This window comes from Haliotis cracherodii, unplaced genomic scaffold, assembly GCF_022045235.1.
Source record: "Haliotis cracherodii isolate W230 unplaced genomic scaffold, xgHalCrac1.p SCAF_8, whole genome shotgun sequence".
Lineage (NCBI taxonomy): Eukaryota > Metazoa > Mollusca > Gastropoda > Lepetellida > Haliotidae > Haliotis > Haliotis cracherodii.
The window spans coordinates 11,158,485-11,177,509 of record NW_027266341.1 but is presented as its reverse complement, the minus strand read 5'-3'; the positions used below and the strand labels follow the sequence as shown (position 1 = coordinate 11,177,509).

The following is a 19,025-nucleotide window of genomic DNA, read 5'->3' as shown; positions in this document are numbered from 1 at the left end:
TTATGGAGGAATGAATATACAAAGATCCTGAGGAGAACAGTTCATTTCAGAAAGTGATAAGCACTCGGCTGATTATTCATTTCAAGTCCAACCCTTCAGGCACCTGTTAGGACTATCCTAGTTTTTTTCACAGTTTAAATTGTTAAATCGTTCACCATATGGATTTAATCAGCAGTTGATTACAAGACAAAGGCTCATTAGGAGCAAACAGTCCCCTGGCGGGTGTCGCTAATCTGGGAGCCTCCCAGACAGATAGGGAGGTATCACATGCATGGATGCACTATGGACTTAATCAGAATACTTACTCGTAGATTTCCATGATTGTAAAATTCCTGTTCCTTGTTTTTACTTGTGTGACAATGGAGGCAAAGTCAATGAAAACTGCTGTTTTGCGGGAGAAATAGTCTCTAGTGTGGGAGAGTGGGTGATTTCATCTAATTGCAAGAGTGTTGACAGGTTTGGCCCTCTCACTCACTCAGGATATGTTTGTGATTTGGTATTCGACTACTCACTCACTCACTGCATCTACCCTGGTACTATGTTTCTTTCTCTGACTCAGGATATGTTTGTGATTTGGTATTCGACAACTCACTTACTCACTCACCCACCCACCCACCCACCCACCCACTCACTCACTCACTCACTGCATCTACCCTGGCGCTATGTTTCTTTCTCTGACTCAGGATATGTTTGTGATTTGGTATTCGACAACTCACTCACTCACTCACTCACTCACCCACTCACTCACTCACTCACTCACTCACTCACTCACTCACTCACTCTACCCAGGTACTTTGTTTCTTTCTCTGACTCAGGATATGTTTGTGATTTGGTGTTCGACTACTCACTCACTCACTCACTGACTCACTCAATCACTCACTCACTCACTCACTCACTCACTCACTCACTCACTCACTCACTCACCCACTCACTCACTCACTCACTCACTCACTCACTCACTCACTCACTGTGCTTCACATGACTTCAAAGCAAGATAGATTTGGTGAGCTGACATTAGACGAACATGCCTTTTATTTAGTTTAACTTTGTTTTGTTACTTGAATGTCTGTGGGGACCAACAGTTGGAAGATAAAACAAACAAACAGTCATCATAGCAGCAGCATGAATTACATCAGCCACGGAACCTTTGACCTTGTATTGTCTGTCTTTCATGTCTTGGATCCCTGGGGATTCTGTTTCCGTGGATGATTGAGACTGGTTATTCTCTGGCGTTGACGTTTTAGTTTTACAGATAATATATTTTTTTATGATCTTTGTTTTCTTAAAAAAGTTAGCTGAATATGGTGCCACATCTGCGTTGTTTGTTAAGTTTGTATCTCTGTTTAACCAAGTGTTTGCATTCAGTGAGATTGCCAAAATTGTGTTTTGTAGATGATATTTTCACTCTTACTTTTTGTATTTTGTATCATCAGAATCCTTAGACTAATGAGAAAATAACTTGTGTAGGGTAACCGAGAATGAGTAAAAAAGGTTTCTATTAATAGTTTTCCACTTTTTGAGGCAATGCTGCATTGTCTGTGACCTAAGTGAAAATAAGATTTGCCTGAAAATGATTTAAAGGTTTGCGGTTGTCCAAGACGATTACGTCAGTGTTTCTCTATCATGTTGGTATAAAAGAGCCAGCACTTGTGTCATGATAATAATGGCCTTCACTCCGGAGGGTGCTATTTTCCACACAACTGAATAATGTGAAGCCAGGGTAATTGCCAGTTGTCAGATGGATTGGGTAACAAGTGAGGGTGGTTTACTGTTTGACATGATGTAGTCGACATCACCGCTCACCACAGCGTCTCGGGCGATTACTTACCTGTAATTGACACACCTGTAGTACACCTACGAGACACTGATACAGCGTCTTTGTCGGGCTTGGTTGATGAGTGCTCTTGACTGAAATTCAATGCCCGCAAATAAACTGATGTCACTCGCATCATGTCAGACAGGAAATTCCATTGCAATAAACACGCCAGGTACATAATGTAGATTGCGGTGAAGTGCCTCGAGTCTTTGTGTTGATGTTACCCTCAAACATTAAAGCATGCATGAGGAATGTAGCAGGGAATTGTTGCCAGGGCTTGTGTCAGAGTTCTGGTATATGGCTGCCTGTTAACAATTAGGACACATTTTGCTTGTCAAGATTGACACAGTTATTTGTTTGGTTGATTGTTCATTTATGACCTGGTTCTCTCATTCATTCATTCATTCATTCATTCATTCATTCAGTATATCAGTCCATCCATCATTCGTTCATTTAACCATAAGGTATTTATCAAGCCAGCCAGGCATTCATCCAGGTATCTATCCATCTGTTTTAATAATTTCCAAAGATACCTTTTATTGTAGTGAGTGTGTTTTATTTTATGCCGCTTTAAGCAATATTCCAGCAATATCACAACAGGAGACACCAGAAATGGGCTTCACACATTGTACCCACCTTTTATTGTAGATTTGAGGCTGAAAATGCCTTAAATCTTTTTTGTAAATAAGGCGACATCCATCCATTTACCCATCCATCCATTGAAAGCTTTGTACATTTAGAGCCTTGAAACATCTGTGTTTTTTGTTACCTCAAAGTAGTGGAAGATAATTGTGGTGATAGATGCCATAGAGATAACACATAAGGTCTGTGTACATTACACTGATCAGTGACATTGCTGGGCTGAGACAGTTTCACGCTTGCTGATTCCCTTGCCAGCGATACCCTCAAAGTGTGTCTCGGACCTCTTATAGTGATCAGTAGATACCCAGAGGTGTTATGTCTGCTGTAGATACCACACAGTGGCGCCAGCTGCCGTGGCGCCGACATCCCTGGCACCCGGCTGGCGACCACCGATCATGTAATGTGACGAACATGCCCCTTGCTAGTTCCGGCTTTTTAAACAAAGATGGAGAGTGTTTTTTAGGTCATGACTTCTTGATCACCTTGCCGAAATGATTGATAATGAATCAGTTATGAATCACACCTTGAATCAACCACCCACATGTTTTACTTTGTGAATGGAAATTGTTACAGAGCTTTTAGCACGGTGGGGGGTGGTCACACATGTTTATGGTCCTTGATATCAGTCTGGGAGTGTCTTGTTCTATTTTCCCAAATGATTGTATTATTTGGTGATGGGAGCGAGTCCTTTGAGAGTGTGATGTACATAATCTTGAATTTCACTGTTGTTTTCAAGGTATGCTTACAGATTTTCAAATTATGATAGGGCAGATTTTGAAACATGCTTTTGTCAATATATGATGATTTTCCACTGTAGCAACCCATTTTTTCATAAACAGAGCCTTCGAACTGATTAATTGAGCAAAATAGATTTTTTACCAGCTTCCTCTGTTAATAATGCTTCAAGCATCAAAATAAAATATTGTACATTTAGAAATAACTCTTAATTTGGTTCTAAGTAACTTTCGATCAAAGAGAAGCATTATGCTGCTCTCACTTTTGAAATACGAGACACACTGGGGTAAAAAGTACTAGCCTAAAGACAAATTGTATGGAAATAATGATTTACATAGATTTTCAAAACTTGTGTGATTTCGATTTTCCTACCCAGCGGGGTATGCCTATGATAATTTGACATCCATTGCAGCCGAGTTCACCGAAAGTCTAACCAGGATAATGATAGGATATTGTAGGCACTTGGACGTGTTCAGTAACGTTCAATTTCCTGTAATCATACTTGTCACACCACTTATTTTCATAATTAACTGTTAGAGGACTTCAACTGTGCTTCCCTTGGGGAACTGATCTCACTGTCTTTCAGTGTGGACAATTTACCCGATTTGTAGACATTATCATATAGTTTGTAAGGATAGCAGCTTTTTGATTTGTTGTCAGGACGTCCTTATGGCTTATTGTGCAGATGAACATTTACCCAGGATGTGAAAGACTGGCTTCAAAGCTGTGGCTTTTCTTTGAAGATATTGACTGGAGAAAGGGGCAGTGAGGTGGCCATGTGATTATATCTTAGCTTATTGAGCTGGCCTGGGTTCATTCCCCACCTGGTACACTGTGTGAAAGCCATTTTGGGTTTCTTCTACTCACTAAATCCCTCACTCACTCACTCATGGCCTCTACCCTGGTACTATGTTTCTTTCTCTGATTCAGGATATGTTTGTGATTTGGTATTTGACAACTCACTCACTCACTCACTCACCCATCCACTCACTCACTCACTCACTCACTCATGGCCTCTACCCTGGTACTATGTTTCTTTCTTTGATTCAGGATATGTTTGTGATTTGGTATTTGACAACTCACTCACTCACTCACTCACCCATCCACTCACTCACTCACTCACTCACTCACTCATGGCCTCTACCCTGGTACTATGTTTCTTTCTCTGACTCAAGATATGTTTGTGATTTGGTATTCGACAACTCACTCACTCACTCACTCACTCACTCACTCACTCACCCATCCACTCACTCACTCACTCACTCACTCACTCACTCACTGCATCTACCCTGGTACTATGTTTCTTTCTCTGACTCAAGATATGTTTGTGATTTGGTATTCGACTACTCACTCACTCACCCACCCACCCACCCACCCACTCACTCACTCACCCACCCACCCACTCTCTCACCCACTATCACTGATGTCAAACATTGATTGCTTTTGAATCGTCTTGCCCGTCATCTTTTACACTCAATGGAAGACCAAGACTGTTTGCGTTGACTAGAGCGGAATGTTTCTTAAAAAATGTATTCCATTTTTCATCAACAAAGAATCTGCGTTAACATAAATCATGACTTACAGGGGGAAAAAATCTTTAAGAAATGATCATCCTTGCCTAAGTCCTGATGGAATAGCAAGATTGCATGCAGAACCCTGATTTGTCAATGCATTTTCTGCCACATAAGACAAACATCATAATTGTTTTGGCAGTTAAAGAACAGCATATGCCACCAACACTTTTATCTGATGTAGATTGTGGTTTTACCGTGTTAACATCAGTCGGGCATGCTAATATCCACGGAGAAGCACATCACCGGCAAGATATATCAGTATTGAATTGTACTTAGATGAGAGATTAACACAAAATCAATGAAGGGCGTATAGTCGTATATCGTTGAGCTCTGTGTAAACAGCGCAGGGGCTTCGCTGATAGGGCACTTCAAAGAGAAAGGGGCCCATCGGCATTGTTATCAGAAATGTATCAGGTTGTCGTTACTAGCAGTTAAGTAGCAACTTTGATGATGCTTTCTTGTATGTTAATGAAGAGATTGGTGGGAATGGGGGTGGGGGGAGAGGGGTTTGTGTGCAAACAATTTGACATACATGGGGATATATTGATTCAGTCAATGCAGTAACAAGTATGTATTGTCAACATGGCTTTGTATTTGATAATAGGAAGAGCTTGAACTACAATAGGGGGAATAATATAGAATGATGCTGATATTTTTGTCATCAGCAACATGCTTCATTTGACTTTGGGATTTGGTTGCTGTTGGATACAACAGCATGCAGAGAAATATATCTGTCATAGATGAAATTAATATTTGTTTCATCGTGTCTGAGGGGTGGTCGGGTAGCCTTGTCATCACACCGAAGACCTGGGTTCGATTCCCGACATGGGTACAATGTGTGAAGCCCATTTCTGGTGTCCCCCGCCGTGATATTGCTGGAATATTGCTAAAAGCGGCGAAAACCATACTCACTCACTCATCGTTTCTGATATATGGAATTGATGTATCCTTTTATTGTTTGTATCAAATTGATATGTACTACTCAAAAGAAGTTGAGGAACTATTGTCAGATGATCATAAATGATTGGGGAAAATCGTTCTATGTAGCAGTATATTTCAATTTGATATTTGAAGTAAATGTGTATCGTTGGATGTTATTGATGCATTTTCATTCATTTAGAAATTTTTTTTAATGATGTTTTATTTCTGGAGTCATGTTACCATGGTTACAGATAGGAGCTTCTGTTTCTGCATATTTCCTACATTTTTGTGAGGATGCAGGCATGACAGGTGGCCCCGGTGTCAATGACCAGAAACCTATATGGTTGTGGGTTCAAATCCCTGTTTGCCCTGATTTTGTCCCCAGGTTTTTCAGCACCAAACGTCTGGGTTCACAAAGTGGTAAATGGCTGACACCTGCAACACTTAAGGCTTTCTTCCTTGCTGTTATATAACTTGAATATATCGAATCAGAAATAAACCCACCTCACTCACTCAAACACTTTGTGAAATATTTGTGAAATATTTGTGAAACATTTACATATTATTGGACGTTATTGTATATTTCACACTTTATGTGTCATATATCAAACTGATATATCGTATATATTAGCATTATTTATAGATGATTCAGTTATGTTTTGTGTTTGATATGAGTATGAGTATGGTTTTTTACGCCGCTTTTAGCCATATTCCAGCAATATCACGGCGGGGGAACACCAGAAATGGGCTTCACACATTGTACCCATGTCGGGAATCGAACCCGGGTCTTTGGCGTGACGACCTAACGCTTTAACCACTAGGCTACCTGACCGCCCGTTTTTGATATGGAGTTCAACGATTTTCATCCTAGGATGTAGTGGTGACTTGATACTTGTATTTGTATCATGCCACAGTGTGGATGCATTGTAGTCTACACACAGGGACAGACACCACAGTGTCAGCTGGCACAAATAGATAACATTGTGATGAAATGTTTTCTCATATTATTTACATGTTCGATATGGTAGTGTTATATGGCTGTGGACTCTTGGAGATCCGGGGTAGAATAGGTCTTCAGCAACCCATGCTTGCCGTAAATGGCGACTGTGCTTGTCGTAAAAGGCGACTAACGGTATCGGCTGGTCAGGCTCGCTGACTTGGTTGATACATGTCATCGATCCCAATTGTGTGGATCGATGCTCATGATATTAATCACTGGATTGTCTGGTCCAGACTCGATTATTTACAGACCGCTGTCTCATAGCTGGAATATTGCTGAGTGCAGCGTAAAACAACAAACCAACCAACCAACAATATGGCTGTGCTTGAATTATGAGAGGGATCATCATCATCATCATCATCATCATCATCCATCTTTAGCATCATAAGCATCATCTAAATCATCTCAGTCATTTATCTCAGTTAATTATCGTCTCAATCGATCGAGGGTGTGATTTCTTATTGACAATTCAGCACTGGTGTAGGTTAAATCAGCTTCTGCAGCACTCTGTAATTATTCCGCAAATAGGCCAATAGATATCATTTGCTTCAAATTTATGCCATCTAAACAAATTGAAATAAAATTACATATTCATGTTTACAGCCTGCTTATGTTTACTACAGATTGCCAGTCTTCGCTACATGATACATGTTAGCCAATCAAATCACTCATCGTCATTCATTTACATACACAATAATTTCTGTAAAAAATACCCGGAAAATAATCCACACAAAAAGATATGATCAAATCACTCGGTCTACTCTCTCAGGTTTGAGTCCAAGGCTTCAGAGCATGTGATGACAGTCCACGTCCTCATGGCAATTTCGGAATAATTTTGCCCATAAATACAGACATTAGACAGAAGATTGTACATTTGTAGAGTATTATAAAAATGTCAGGGAAAAACCAGTCAAAATTGTAACCCGTTTTCCATTAAATAAGTTCAATACCAACATGAAATCGGACACAGTGCCCATGGTGATCGAAGTTGGTAAATGTCAAAAGGCCACAAAATGAGTTGATCATACTGATACTGATGTGCAAAGAGACCGTTTAGATGTGGGGCCTAGATGTAATCCAGTAAAGCCAGCATACACTGTCAGACATTTTTGGAAAGTGAATACGTACAATTTTTGATCTGCATGGAGTGATGGGTGCACTGAATTGAGTTGTCATGAAGAAAGTGTTTTGATGTACTGTGCATATTGTGATCATGATGATGATGATGATCATCATCATCATCAGTGTGAAAATGATACAAATGAAACCATTTTGCCTTTAACAAATCTGTAAATACCTGAAACAATAACATTTTTGTGACAGTAAGTGGGGCACGAGTGACCCAGTCGTCTAGGAGGCTGCTGTTCTGCTGTGCAGAGTTGCGTCCCTTGGACACACCAGAAACCTATAACTGTGGGTTTGAATCCCAGTGCTCCCCTGTGCTCATGGGTTTCGCTGAAGTGATAAACGTCTATGACCTGCATCACTTCAGGATTTCCACCCACAAAAAGATGACATGCCGTGATATAACTGGAATAATGTTCTAAGCAGCGTTAAACCCAACTCACTCCTTTAACAAGGTTTTGTTGTGAAAGATACATATTTGTCTGTACAGTACAGAAATTTTCAATTTATTTAATACCTGTCACTCATTTGAAATATAAGACGTTTAATTTCTGATGACAAGTCTCAGTATGTTCATTACAAGCACCAGTACAGACTGATAACAAGTTAATCCCCTGATAGTGAACCATCTCAAGTATACGACTGCAGTCCAGACACAATCAATTTCAGTCGCAACAGACACATTTATCGCTAGTGTCTGTCCATATCATGTGGATTTCAAGAGTATGTAGTATATATATCAGTTTCTCCGCTCCCTGACAGACAGTATCATTGCAGCGCGGCGTCGGCTCACCAGGTAACGCTTTACTTATCGCACTATCTATAGGAACAATGCCGGTCTATTTGCTATCTAACATTGTGACTAATGCTATCTGTGGTCATAGCAGTGCTGTTGATATCACTGTCATCCTGTCAGTGATAGATTTCAGGACATGACGTCCCTTCTTGCCCACTTCCTAGATACTGTGTAGGTAGATTGGTTTGATAAGTGGTATGTGTCACTTTTGTGTTTATGTCGAACAAATGCCTATTTGAACTCCTTCTTTTGTCAATAATCAAACTGTCGATGAGGTTTGTTGTATGGTGTGAATCATGAGCCCAAACTGAAGTGATGGGGAATGTGGTTGTCGATTGTTCTCAAACTGGGGTCATAACAGCAATGTGAGAAGATTGTGTCAGTTTGTATGGAAAGTATTTGTATTTAATTGGAAGTACTGAGTTTTGTGATCTTGGTATATATTCTGACGCTTGTATTGACGAGGTGCAATCATTGATGAAATTAATGAAACCCCACAACTGACTGCCCCCTGATTACTAAATTATGACCATCCTTTTAGAACTAATCCATGAATTACCTTAATCACTGTAATAAGTGCTCTGGGTGTTTAGAATATGTCACAGTGCGCTTACCAAACCATGCAAAATGAGATCACTTTCAGAAAATGAGCGGTAGTGAAGCAAACTTTTTTCGATTAAAATTATTATGTGCCCCTTCTGCTGGGCTGTTTTCTGTAAAAACATTTTCATAATATATTCAAGAAAATATTGAATGGAAATTTTTGTTTATTTGTCCACAGCACTTATATTAAGATTACACATTGGTGTAATTTAGTCAGGGGGGCGTTTATTGAAGCAGGGTGCTTAATACTTAGATTACAATTGCAAGGAAATCTGTAACATGTATCAGGTTTTATAGTGTCAAGTATTTCTTCAGTGAAATCACAAGAGTTGAATTGAGTGATCATTTGATGTGATCAATGCACAGCACTACACTGTTCATCTGGAACTCAGGACATGGAATACCAGCGATTTACAATGTGTCACAGCATGGGGATGTAGATGTCCCTGTATTTGCATATAGAGCTTCCCAGCAGGATTGGACCCGTGAAGATTCCGGGGTAGAATAGGTCTTCAGCAACCAATACTTGCCGTAAAAGGCGACTATGCTAACTAACAGGATCGGGTGGTCAGGCTCGCTGACATGTCATTGATCCCAAATGTGTGGATCGATGCTCCTGATATCAATCACTGGATAGTCTGGTCCAGACTGGATTATTTACAGACCGCCGTCATATAGCTGGAACATTGCTGAGTGAGGTGTTAAACAACAAACCAACCACAACCAACCCAGCAGGATTGTCCTGATGGCTGTCCAGATGGGGTCAAGACTGACTGCAGTGTATTGGAGTAGCTGAATACCCCACTCCACAGAAATACTAAGGGTTGAAATAGGTCTCCATCCTTAAATATTCAGTGTAATCAGTGGTAACTGTCTGTGTCCAGATCAGTACTAGCGTCTTCAGTATTTTCCAATTGGTATGTAAAAAGCCCTGGTGGACCCTTTTGACAAGTTACAAGATATTTTATTGTGCAGACTTTCCATGGAGAAACAGTGACAGTTTGCTATAAGCTATGTAAACAGATACATAATAAATCAGGATAACAATGCAAAGTACCAATACAAAATATTATGTTATGATCTAAGATAATCTATAATGAATAGTTCAGATTTATTTGAAGTTGTATATGTATCACATTAATTGTCGTACCTGGTTCATTATTTCTAAAAAGTAGCCTAGCCTAGTGGTTAAAGCACCGAAGACCGGGGTTTGATTCCCGACATGGGTACAATGTGTGAAGCCCATTTATGGTGTCCCCCGCCGTGATATTGCTGGAATATTGCTAAAAGCGGTGTAAAACCATACTCAGTCAGTCAGTCAGTCTAAAAAGTAAGCTATATTTTTCTGTGATTTTAAGGCTTTCAAAATTATTTCTTTTGAGGAGGAAAGAGAATTAATTAGTGTGTGCCTTATGTCTGAGTCTTTACTACGAGACATCAAACAGTGTTCTTCATCTCCAAGGACTGAGCAGTGGTCACAGAGACGTTCTTCCAAAGGTGTAGGTGTTCTTGTTCTTCTACCAGTTCAATTTTTAGTCTGATTATGTGAAACAATCCTCCCTAATTACATCCTGATCCTCGTTTCAGCCCCAGCAGTCTATACTCATCCCCATTTCAGCTCTGACATTAACACACTTGTGGGTTCCTTAATACTCAGGGTTGCTTCAAAGATGTTGTTTTTATTAAACCTCATGTATAACTTTAATCTGGGACCTTTTAGTCTATTAAAGCCCCTTTGACTGGGTGAACTGCCCGGGTGCTAATTATGTCAATTACAGTTGCTCATCCTGCTCACAAGTCTGGTACTTTCAGTACCTTTTTGTGTTGAGACAATTATCCAGAGTTCTCACCAACAGGGAACCAAAGTGGTCTTCATCATGGGGTAGGGAATTATACAGCAAGTGCAGTGGTACTGTGGTTTGTGTGTTTGCTTATCATACCTAAGGTTGGGTTCAATTCCCCATGTGGATTGATGATCTTATTTCTTAGAACTCGGTGTCTCCATTCACTTTTGAAAATTGCACAACTGTCATGTACCTAATTTAACCCAATACCTGTCGAAAAAAATTAGAAGACAAAATAGAAATTTAATTAAATATTTGTCATGAAAGTTTTTGGATTAAGCTTTGATGTAAGCATACACTATATTTGTTTCAGTAACGAATAAATCACCCAAATGATTTTCATAACTTTTTCATAAACGATATATTCAGTTATGATAAGCATTTGTTTACCAACATAAGCTTCTTCATCATTCACTCCCTTGACGTGGATCATTGTATTGACTGTCATCACCGAACGGCCCAGCTTATCGCGTTTAACAATACAACATCTATTTCACCATCTATTGATATTCATGTGCGGTAGGCTGTCAGAACACAACCACCTCGTTGTAACTCTACCTTCAGACTCTCCCACAAATACCCGTTAAAGCCCTACCCCGACAGCATGTAAGCCCCAAACAGGGGATCTGATGTTACAAAGTGCTTTAACGCATGGCCGTGTGCCGAACATTGGTCACATTATACTAAGCAAACAACACAAGGGTTATCTACTTGAATCGGACCGGCTATCAAGGTGGCCGATGTTAAGAGTCCTTGAGACACCTATTGGACATGATGGACTCGAAGCATGTGTCACCTGGACCAGGGCAATAGACGACAGCATACTCTCGACAGGTGTTGCGGGGTTAGGAAGGGCAGTGAATCGGAACAGCTGATGCTTTGAAAGCATTGATTGTATTGGCTATGAGGCAAACGGCATTCGGATAGCTTGGCGGTCCAAAGGGATAAATCGTGTTGGTGTGTGAGGATTGTGTGCATTTATTGCTGTGGAATTGATAAAACTATCAAGGTAAGGTAGTAAAACTTTGATTTGATGGTTGTAAATATTGTGAAATGTCATTTATCCTGTTTGTGATCTTGGAGAAACATTGAATAGATTTCTATCGCGTGTGTCATCTGGGGATGGTTCTTTATGATGTTTACAATACTGCTTCATTCATTACTGACAGACCCGCTCTGTGTGTATTCTCAGCAGTAATTTACATTTTAAAAATCATTGATTCTATCCGTGTTTAGTACTTGGTGAAGTCGTTCACTCCTCTTTCCACTTCGTCTTTGTTATGTAACGCTAACCTGCATAATTTCATTTCACTGCATCCAGATGCAAAATGACATATTGGAAATAAGCGTCAATACTCCGATGCTGGTTCTATTTAATTCCAATTCTCCATGGAGTTTCTTGATTTAGATTGTCCTAGGAGACAGATTTTATGAATAGTATGGCTTACTCAGGGATTGATAAAACCTGTTGCAGGAGTACATTGTCAGCATGCCAGGCTCTATTGTGTATTGGATGTTTTCGATAACAATCTTGCTAACCTAATGCAGTTACAATGCCATTCGAGGATTATGGAATATGATTGTGTTGAAAAATCGATACAATATGTTGCCAGCATTGTGAGACAGGAGTTGCACCAATCAGGTGTTGTCATGCTATGTTGGTGGTATTTGATTGTTTGAGATACGCAGAGATATTCTGCACCGAAGAGCCAGATTAAAAGGTAATGTATGATACTGATTATGTATAAACTTACTCTTGAATTTCATGTATGTCAGGGTGGTTACTGAAATGCATTGCAATTTACATGGCAGCTATAATGTGTTCACTTCTGAATTGGGATATTGTGCTGGAGACTGTTTATACAAAGGAAACAATGAACTACAATTTAAAAAAAAATTAATATGGTCATTGAGAGATATGGTGCCAATTTAAAAAAAAAAATTATGGTCATTGAGAGATATGGTGCCTGTTTTGAATTTAGGATACCGGGTATTCCTCTTTAAGTATGCACATGAAAAGGTATTGCTTTCAAAAGACAGCCTGTTACAGTGCCAGTATACGTTTGGGAATTTAGGATATGAAAACTGTTATTGTCAAGAGGTATGATAACAGTAATAAACATGATAAAGGTAGAAAGATCTGGTGTAATAACTGATATTTGCACGTGTGGATTTTAGCAATTCTAGATGCTGATTGGTCAATTGAAGTGATATGACATCACATTGCTTTATTTTAGAGAACAATGTCATCCATTGTTATTGTGTTCCTTTCATATGTTTCTTTCTTTGTTTCTATGGCAATGGGTAATATATAGAGCATTCTTAAAACTCCATCCATTGTCACTTGCCAAAAGTTTTCATTCACGAGGGAGTAAAATGTATATCACCGTCTATAAAGCAACCCCACATATAAGGTGACCCCCCCTGTACAAGCCTTGAAAATCTATGCTAATTTATATACCCGTCTGTCAAGCAATCTGGAATGAAGAACATCACCAGAGTATACACAATCCCTTCATTTGCAATTAGAAAACAAATGACATCATTTCCCTTGAGGAAATCCAGGTAAACAAACTGGTGATAACATTTTGACTTTGTCACTACAAATTTGAGATGAAACATCACTAGACATGATGATTTACTGTTTAAATAGTATTTCCTTTCGAGCCTCCTGCGCTTGTTATTGCATATGCTGACTTAGAATAGTCAAACTACAACAAATACTTTTAATGAGTCTAAGTATGGCATTTACGATATATATATCTCCCTCTTTTGTCCACCAATGTTCGTTTCAAGGCATCAATAGTGGTAATCTGACCATGGTAGGTATAAATAATGTTAAGTTGTGCGATCTACTGATCACTTCACACACTATTTAACCGTAATTGATGTAAACAATTATGAATGAAATTTTGAATAAAATTAATAAAATAGGTTACCAACATCAGTCAAGATATGCCCTGAATGCTTTTTATAACCAGACTGTGTAATTATGTGATTAATTTGCATACCTCAGTAAGGATTTGTTGACATGGTATTTCCAGTGTTGGAATTTTGCTCACTGTGATTTCTTTGTGTTGGGGGAGGGCAGGGGGGGGAGGGGACATCAAAACCCTCCCGTGCAGGAGACCCCCATTGAAACCACTCTTATCCTAGGTACGAAAAACTCGCCTTATGCAGGTGATATATTGTAATCCACAGTTCCATGATGCTTGCTAGATATTCTCTGAATGTTAATTGTCATTCACTGATTACTTTGGTAAAATGACATTTTTTATTTTTTTATTTGCAACATTTTAAGTCATATGAAGCTATGTCCTTTTTCTGTCTGTCACAGACATACATAAACAATTATGAAAAGGGGCTTGCCATCTATGCAGGTTGACTATTGGCCATTTTCTTTGGGGCAATGTAGCCAATATCATGAAAAGGCAGTGTTTGGCAAACCCAAATAGTGGTAATATGAGGACTGTCCCCATATGTCTGAAATATTACTAGCCCTCTCGATACTAGGGACAAACAGACACGGCGAGACTACCCAAGGCTAGAGTCAGTGTTTATCACTGCATAGTACTGCTTATTTTTACTCAGGCCTTAGAATTTTGATTAAGTTCATTTACAAGATCGACCCGAAATTAGAAGGAAAAAATGACATTTGACAAAGAAAAGTTGGGGTCTTGTTACATTTAGTTGCAAAAACAAAACAACAAAATTTCTGCTCACTGTTCATAAAGAATGGTGAATATAACATATATACCATCTTTTGACAGAAGAAAACAATCAATTATCTTTCGGTGTGTTAAGACTTACTTGTTGTTCATTCATTAAATGCAGAACCAGTTTGGAAGTTGAAATTGATTAATATATTTTTTTTCCTACCGGTATATTGAATTGAAGGCAAATGTTTGTGTAAACCAACTTCGGTAATTAAATATACCTTCCCAAGTCAGTATCATTGAAAAGTGTAATGAATTCTCTGGTGATTGTCTGCAGTGCTTGACTGGCATTTACTGTTATCTTATTGGCCATAGCCCTAAGGAATTACATTTCAACTGTCTGAAACCCATAATAAATATGCTAGTGTCATATTTTTACTGGAGAAACATATAATATTTCACACATTTCATGTTTATTTCTGAAAAATTATGTTTGTAATCTTTCATCTTGATTAAGATCCATTAGCATGTCATGAAATATGGTGTCTCAAAATCGTTTGAAAGAGGTTGTGGTAGCTAATACTCATTAAAAACAGGTTGTAATTTCATCATTTTAGATGTGAAAGTATCATCCTTAAAAAACAAGGCCCCAACAAAATCATTAGATGTATAGATTTTGCCTGTCATGTGCTAGAACTCTGGAGTGATGTACGTCCTATTATTGTGGTGTTTGTGGACTCCTGACATTTATAGCTTCAGCTCCCCTTCTTTGAAGTATTTGACGAGTTTGAGGATTTATCACCTCCAGATATGAGAGTTAGTGAGCCATGGAGTTGAAACTAGATGCGTGTTGGTCATAAGTCACCTTTAGATTTCTAATCACATCACTATCTTTTTATGTGATTTAACATACCACCTGATCTGAAACTAAGGTGGTTTAGTCAGCTTAAACATTAGTCCCAGAAATGAGGTTATATCATTTGAAAATATATATCTATAATTATGAAGTACAATCCAAGTGGAGGCCAGAACAGCTGAGGCAATCTGGACTTGCCAAATCATTCTTGACTCTGAGTTGGACTCATTTATATTTTCTTGGTCCTGGGAGATGGACCAAGTCAGCCGTTGCAAGACACACTGTGTGTTTTTCTGTTAAATCAGCAACATGTTTTATTCCCGGCATGCATGTGATTTAGATATGATTTTAACTGACATTTTGACCAGTGGTCATTTAGAGGTGTATTCGCAGACAAAAGCACAGCAAGTGGTCAGGCAAACCAGTTATTGACAGATTGGTCAGTGTATTGCTTGTCAATGGTTGATTTCAATCCCTGAGCGAGTCCTTTCAGTTTTGTTTGTGAAGCTTGAAGATGATATCATGCTGTCAACTCGGGATGAGCCTGGACCACTGGTGATAAGCCTTGACCAGAAGTGATCAGAAGTCGAAAATCCTCACCATATTGTTCCTGTGGTTACTGAAGCGTGCGACTGTGTACAGGACAATTCCATTTCATTGAAGCCATTCTGTCTGGCTTTGAAGCCAGCAGTCTATACACATGTTTTGCTTATTGAATTAAGGGACAGTTTGGGGGCCAGAAAGCATGATTCGTCTGATTAAGTATTGATCCTGATTTATATATTTTCCATTTGGAGCTGTGAGTTTGTTGTATTGATCCCCGAAACTCTTGTGATGGCTTTTTGTGGATGGTGAAATGAACGCGTGTTGATCTCACCAAGTTAATGTGTTTCATATCCATTGACCGAATTGACCGTGATACATTACTGTGTTTTTGTACATGTTTAATAACGTGTGCTTTGTGTGTGATCAGTTTGTTTAGGGCATCGACATGATTTAGCCATTTATCATTTCAAAGTAATACATCTCATCGCACTGCTATTATTTCCACATCCGTAATGATATTTATGTGCTAATGATATTGCATAATCCTTTGATATTTGAATTTCCATATCCAAAATAGAATTTTTCAAATCAAAGGCAAAAAAGGGGAATTGATTGGATGGGAGGCTCATTCTATTACAGCTGTGATGTCATCAGCTTGCAGTATTTCAGTCAACAATGCTACAATGGCACAATTCTCGTCTCTACATCGAAACACACACAGAACATGAGACGATTTCGCTCAATTGAAATCATTCCAATGACGCAAAAAATTACCCAAATGGAAGAAACGAAGAGACGTGGAAATGGTGAAAAACCGTCAAGCAGTCATTATTTTGGTTATTGATTGCGTGGAAATCTGGTGAGGACCTTATTTTCCTTCTCAAAGGATTGGGCGGTTACTGGGCAAGTGTAACATGTTGCTTGAGCAAGTGCCCAGAAACTAATGCAATTTCTCAGTTCAACTCCCTGGGACGAATCCCAACCTACAGGGAATGAGTTGCTAGACTCCAGAAATAAATACAATTAAACATTGGTCTTCGGAAAGCTTCGTGTCACAGTCTCTCAGGCATGTTGCTGCACCGATCACGGCAATTGAATTAAAGTGTGGTCACCTCGATGGCCACCACTTGAGTGAAGACACACGTGACAAGAAGGGAGACAATTAAGTGGGGGATGGACGGATCGACGGAGCAGGGGGATTACTATTGTGTCGAGACTCAGTCTTCATCATCAATGAAGATTTCTGATTAGTATCGGCAATTGGACATTTTTGTTACAATGGACATTGGTGATTTTCCTGTGTTTTGAGGTAAGGGGTTTTCTTAGATTACACTAACATGGCAATGTATAATTTTCGGCCAGGTCATTTCAGTGTTTGGAGTGTTTTAAATGTGTGTTTTTTCAAAATAATCTGATTTGGGTGATGTACCATTGAAGTGCTGATGGTGCTCTTGGAGGGGTGTTTGTTGTCATGGTGCCTGCTGGACAATGTCCACACAATGTCTCAATGTGTACAAATGCATGAGTCAGATAATGGGATTGCTGGGAGTTTTCTTGGGGAGAGTAAACCACAGTAGTTGTTGGAGTTGACTAATGAGGTGTAGTGTGGGATCCATCAGCGTGTGGGGGGCACGGGTGGCCCAGTCATCTGAGGCGCCGCAATTTGCTGTACAGAGTTGCGTTCTGGGCACGCCAGAATCCTATGATTGTGGGTTCGAATCCTGGTTCGCCCCGATTATGTTTCTAGTTTTGTCAGCACCATACCCATGCTCATGGGTTTAGTGGTAAACGTCTAAAACCTGCATCACTTGGGGCTTTCCTCCCACATTAAGCTGACACGCTGTGATATGACTGGAATACTGTAAAAAGCGACGTTAAACACTACTCACTTACTATCAGCATGTGTTTCATCCTTGCCCAACTACGTGGGTGTCATCTTTCCCCAACAGCTTGAGTGTCACGTCACAGAGTGTCACGCCACAGAGTGTCACGTCACAGAGTGTCACGTCACAGAGTGTCACGTCACAGAGTGTCACGTCATAGAGTGTCACGTCATAGAGTGTTACGTCATAGAGTGTCCCGTCATAGAGTGTCCCGTCATAGAGTGTCCCGTCATAGAGTGTCCCGTCATAGAGCGTCCCGTCACAGAGTGTCACGTCACAGAGTGTCACGTCATAGAGCGTCCCGTCATAGAGTGTCCCGTCATAGAGTGTCCCGTCATAGAGTGTCCCGTCATAGAGCGTCCCGTCACAGAGTGTCACGTCACAGAGCGTCCCGTCATAGAGCGTCACGTCACAGAGTGTCACGTCACAGAGGGTCACGTCACAGAGTGTCACATCACAGAGTGTCACGTCACAGAGGGTCACAGAGTGTCACGTCACAGAGTGTCACGTCATAGAGTGTTACGTCATAGAGTGTCAAGTCATAGAGTGTCCCGTCATAGAGTGTCCCGTCATAGTGTCCCGTCATAGAGCGTCACGTCACAGAGTGTCACGTCACAGAGTGTCACGTCATAGAGCGTCAAGTCATAGAGTGTCACGTCACAGAGTGTCACGCCATAGAGTGTCACGTCACAGAATGTCACGTCATAGAGTGTCACGTCACAGAGTGTCACGTCATAGAGTGTCACGTCATAGAGTGTGAAGTTGTAGTGTGTCATCGGTGTTGTGTGTATCAACAGACAACCCCCATGGTCTACATGTAAATCATCCGCCCAGAGTGTGGAACATCCCAGAGAGTGGAACATCTGGGGTTTGATCCCCGTCCGTGTCATACCAAAAGACTTCAAAAAAAGGTACTTGTTGTTACCCTGCCTGGCTATCAGCATTAAGGACTGGTCTGCTCGGAGTCGGTATACTGTGTCTGAGTAGGGTATTCATTCATGTTAAACTGCAGCATGGTATCTCAGTGG

General features: G+C 40.0%; 1 protein-coding gene across 1 annotated transcript in view; it reads left to right on the top strand.

The window, feature by feature from the left end:
* Nucleotides 1–18,585, top strand: part of LOC139450795 (serum response factor-binding protein 1-like) — a 39,780-nt gene extending 21,195 nt beyond the window's left edge. The window contains exon 2 of the mRNA XM_071232635.1: nt 18,064–18,585. Within this exon, the coding sequence (XP_071088736.1) occupies nt 18,064–18,585 (522 nt within the window). The remainder of the gene's footprint in view (nt 1–18,063) is intronic.
* Nucleotides 18,586–19,025: the final 440 nt, after the last annotated feature.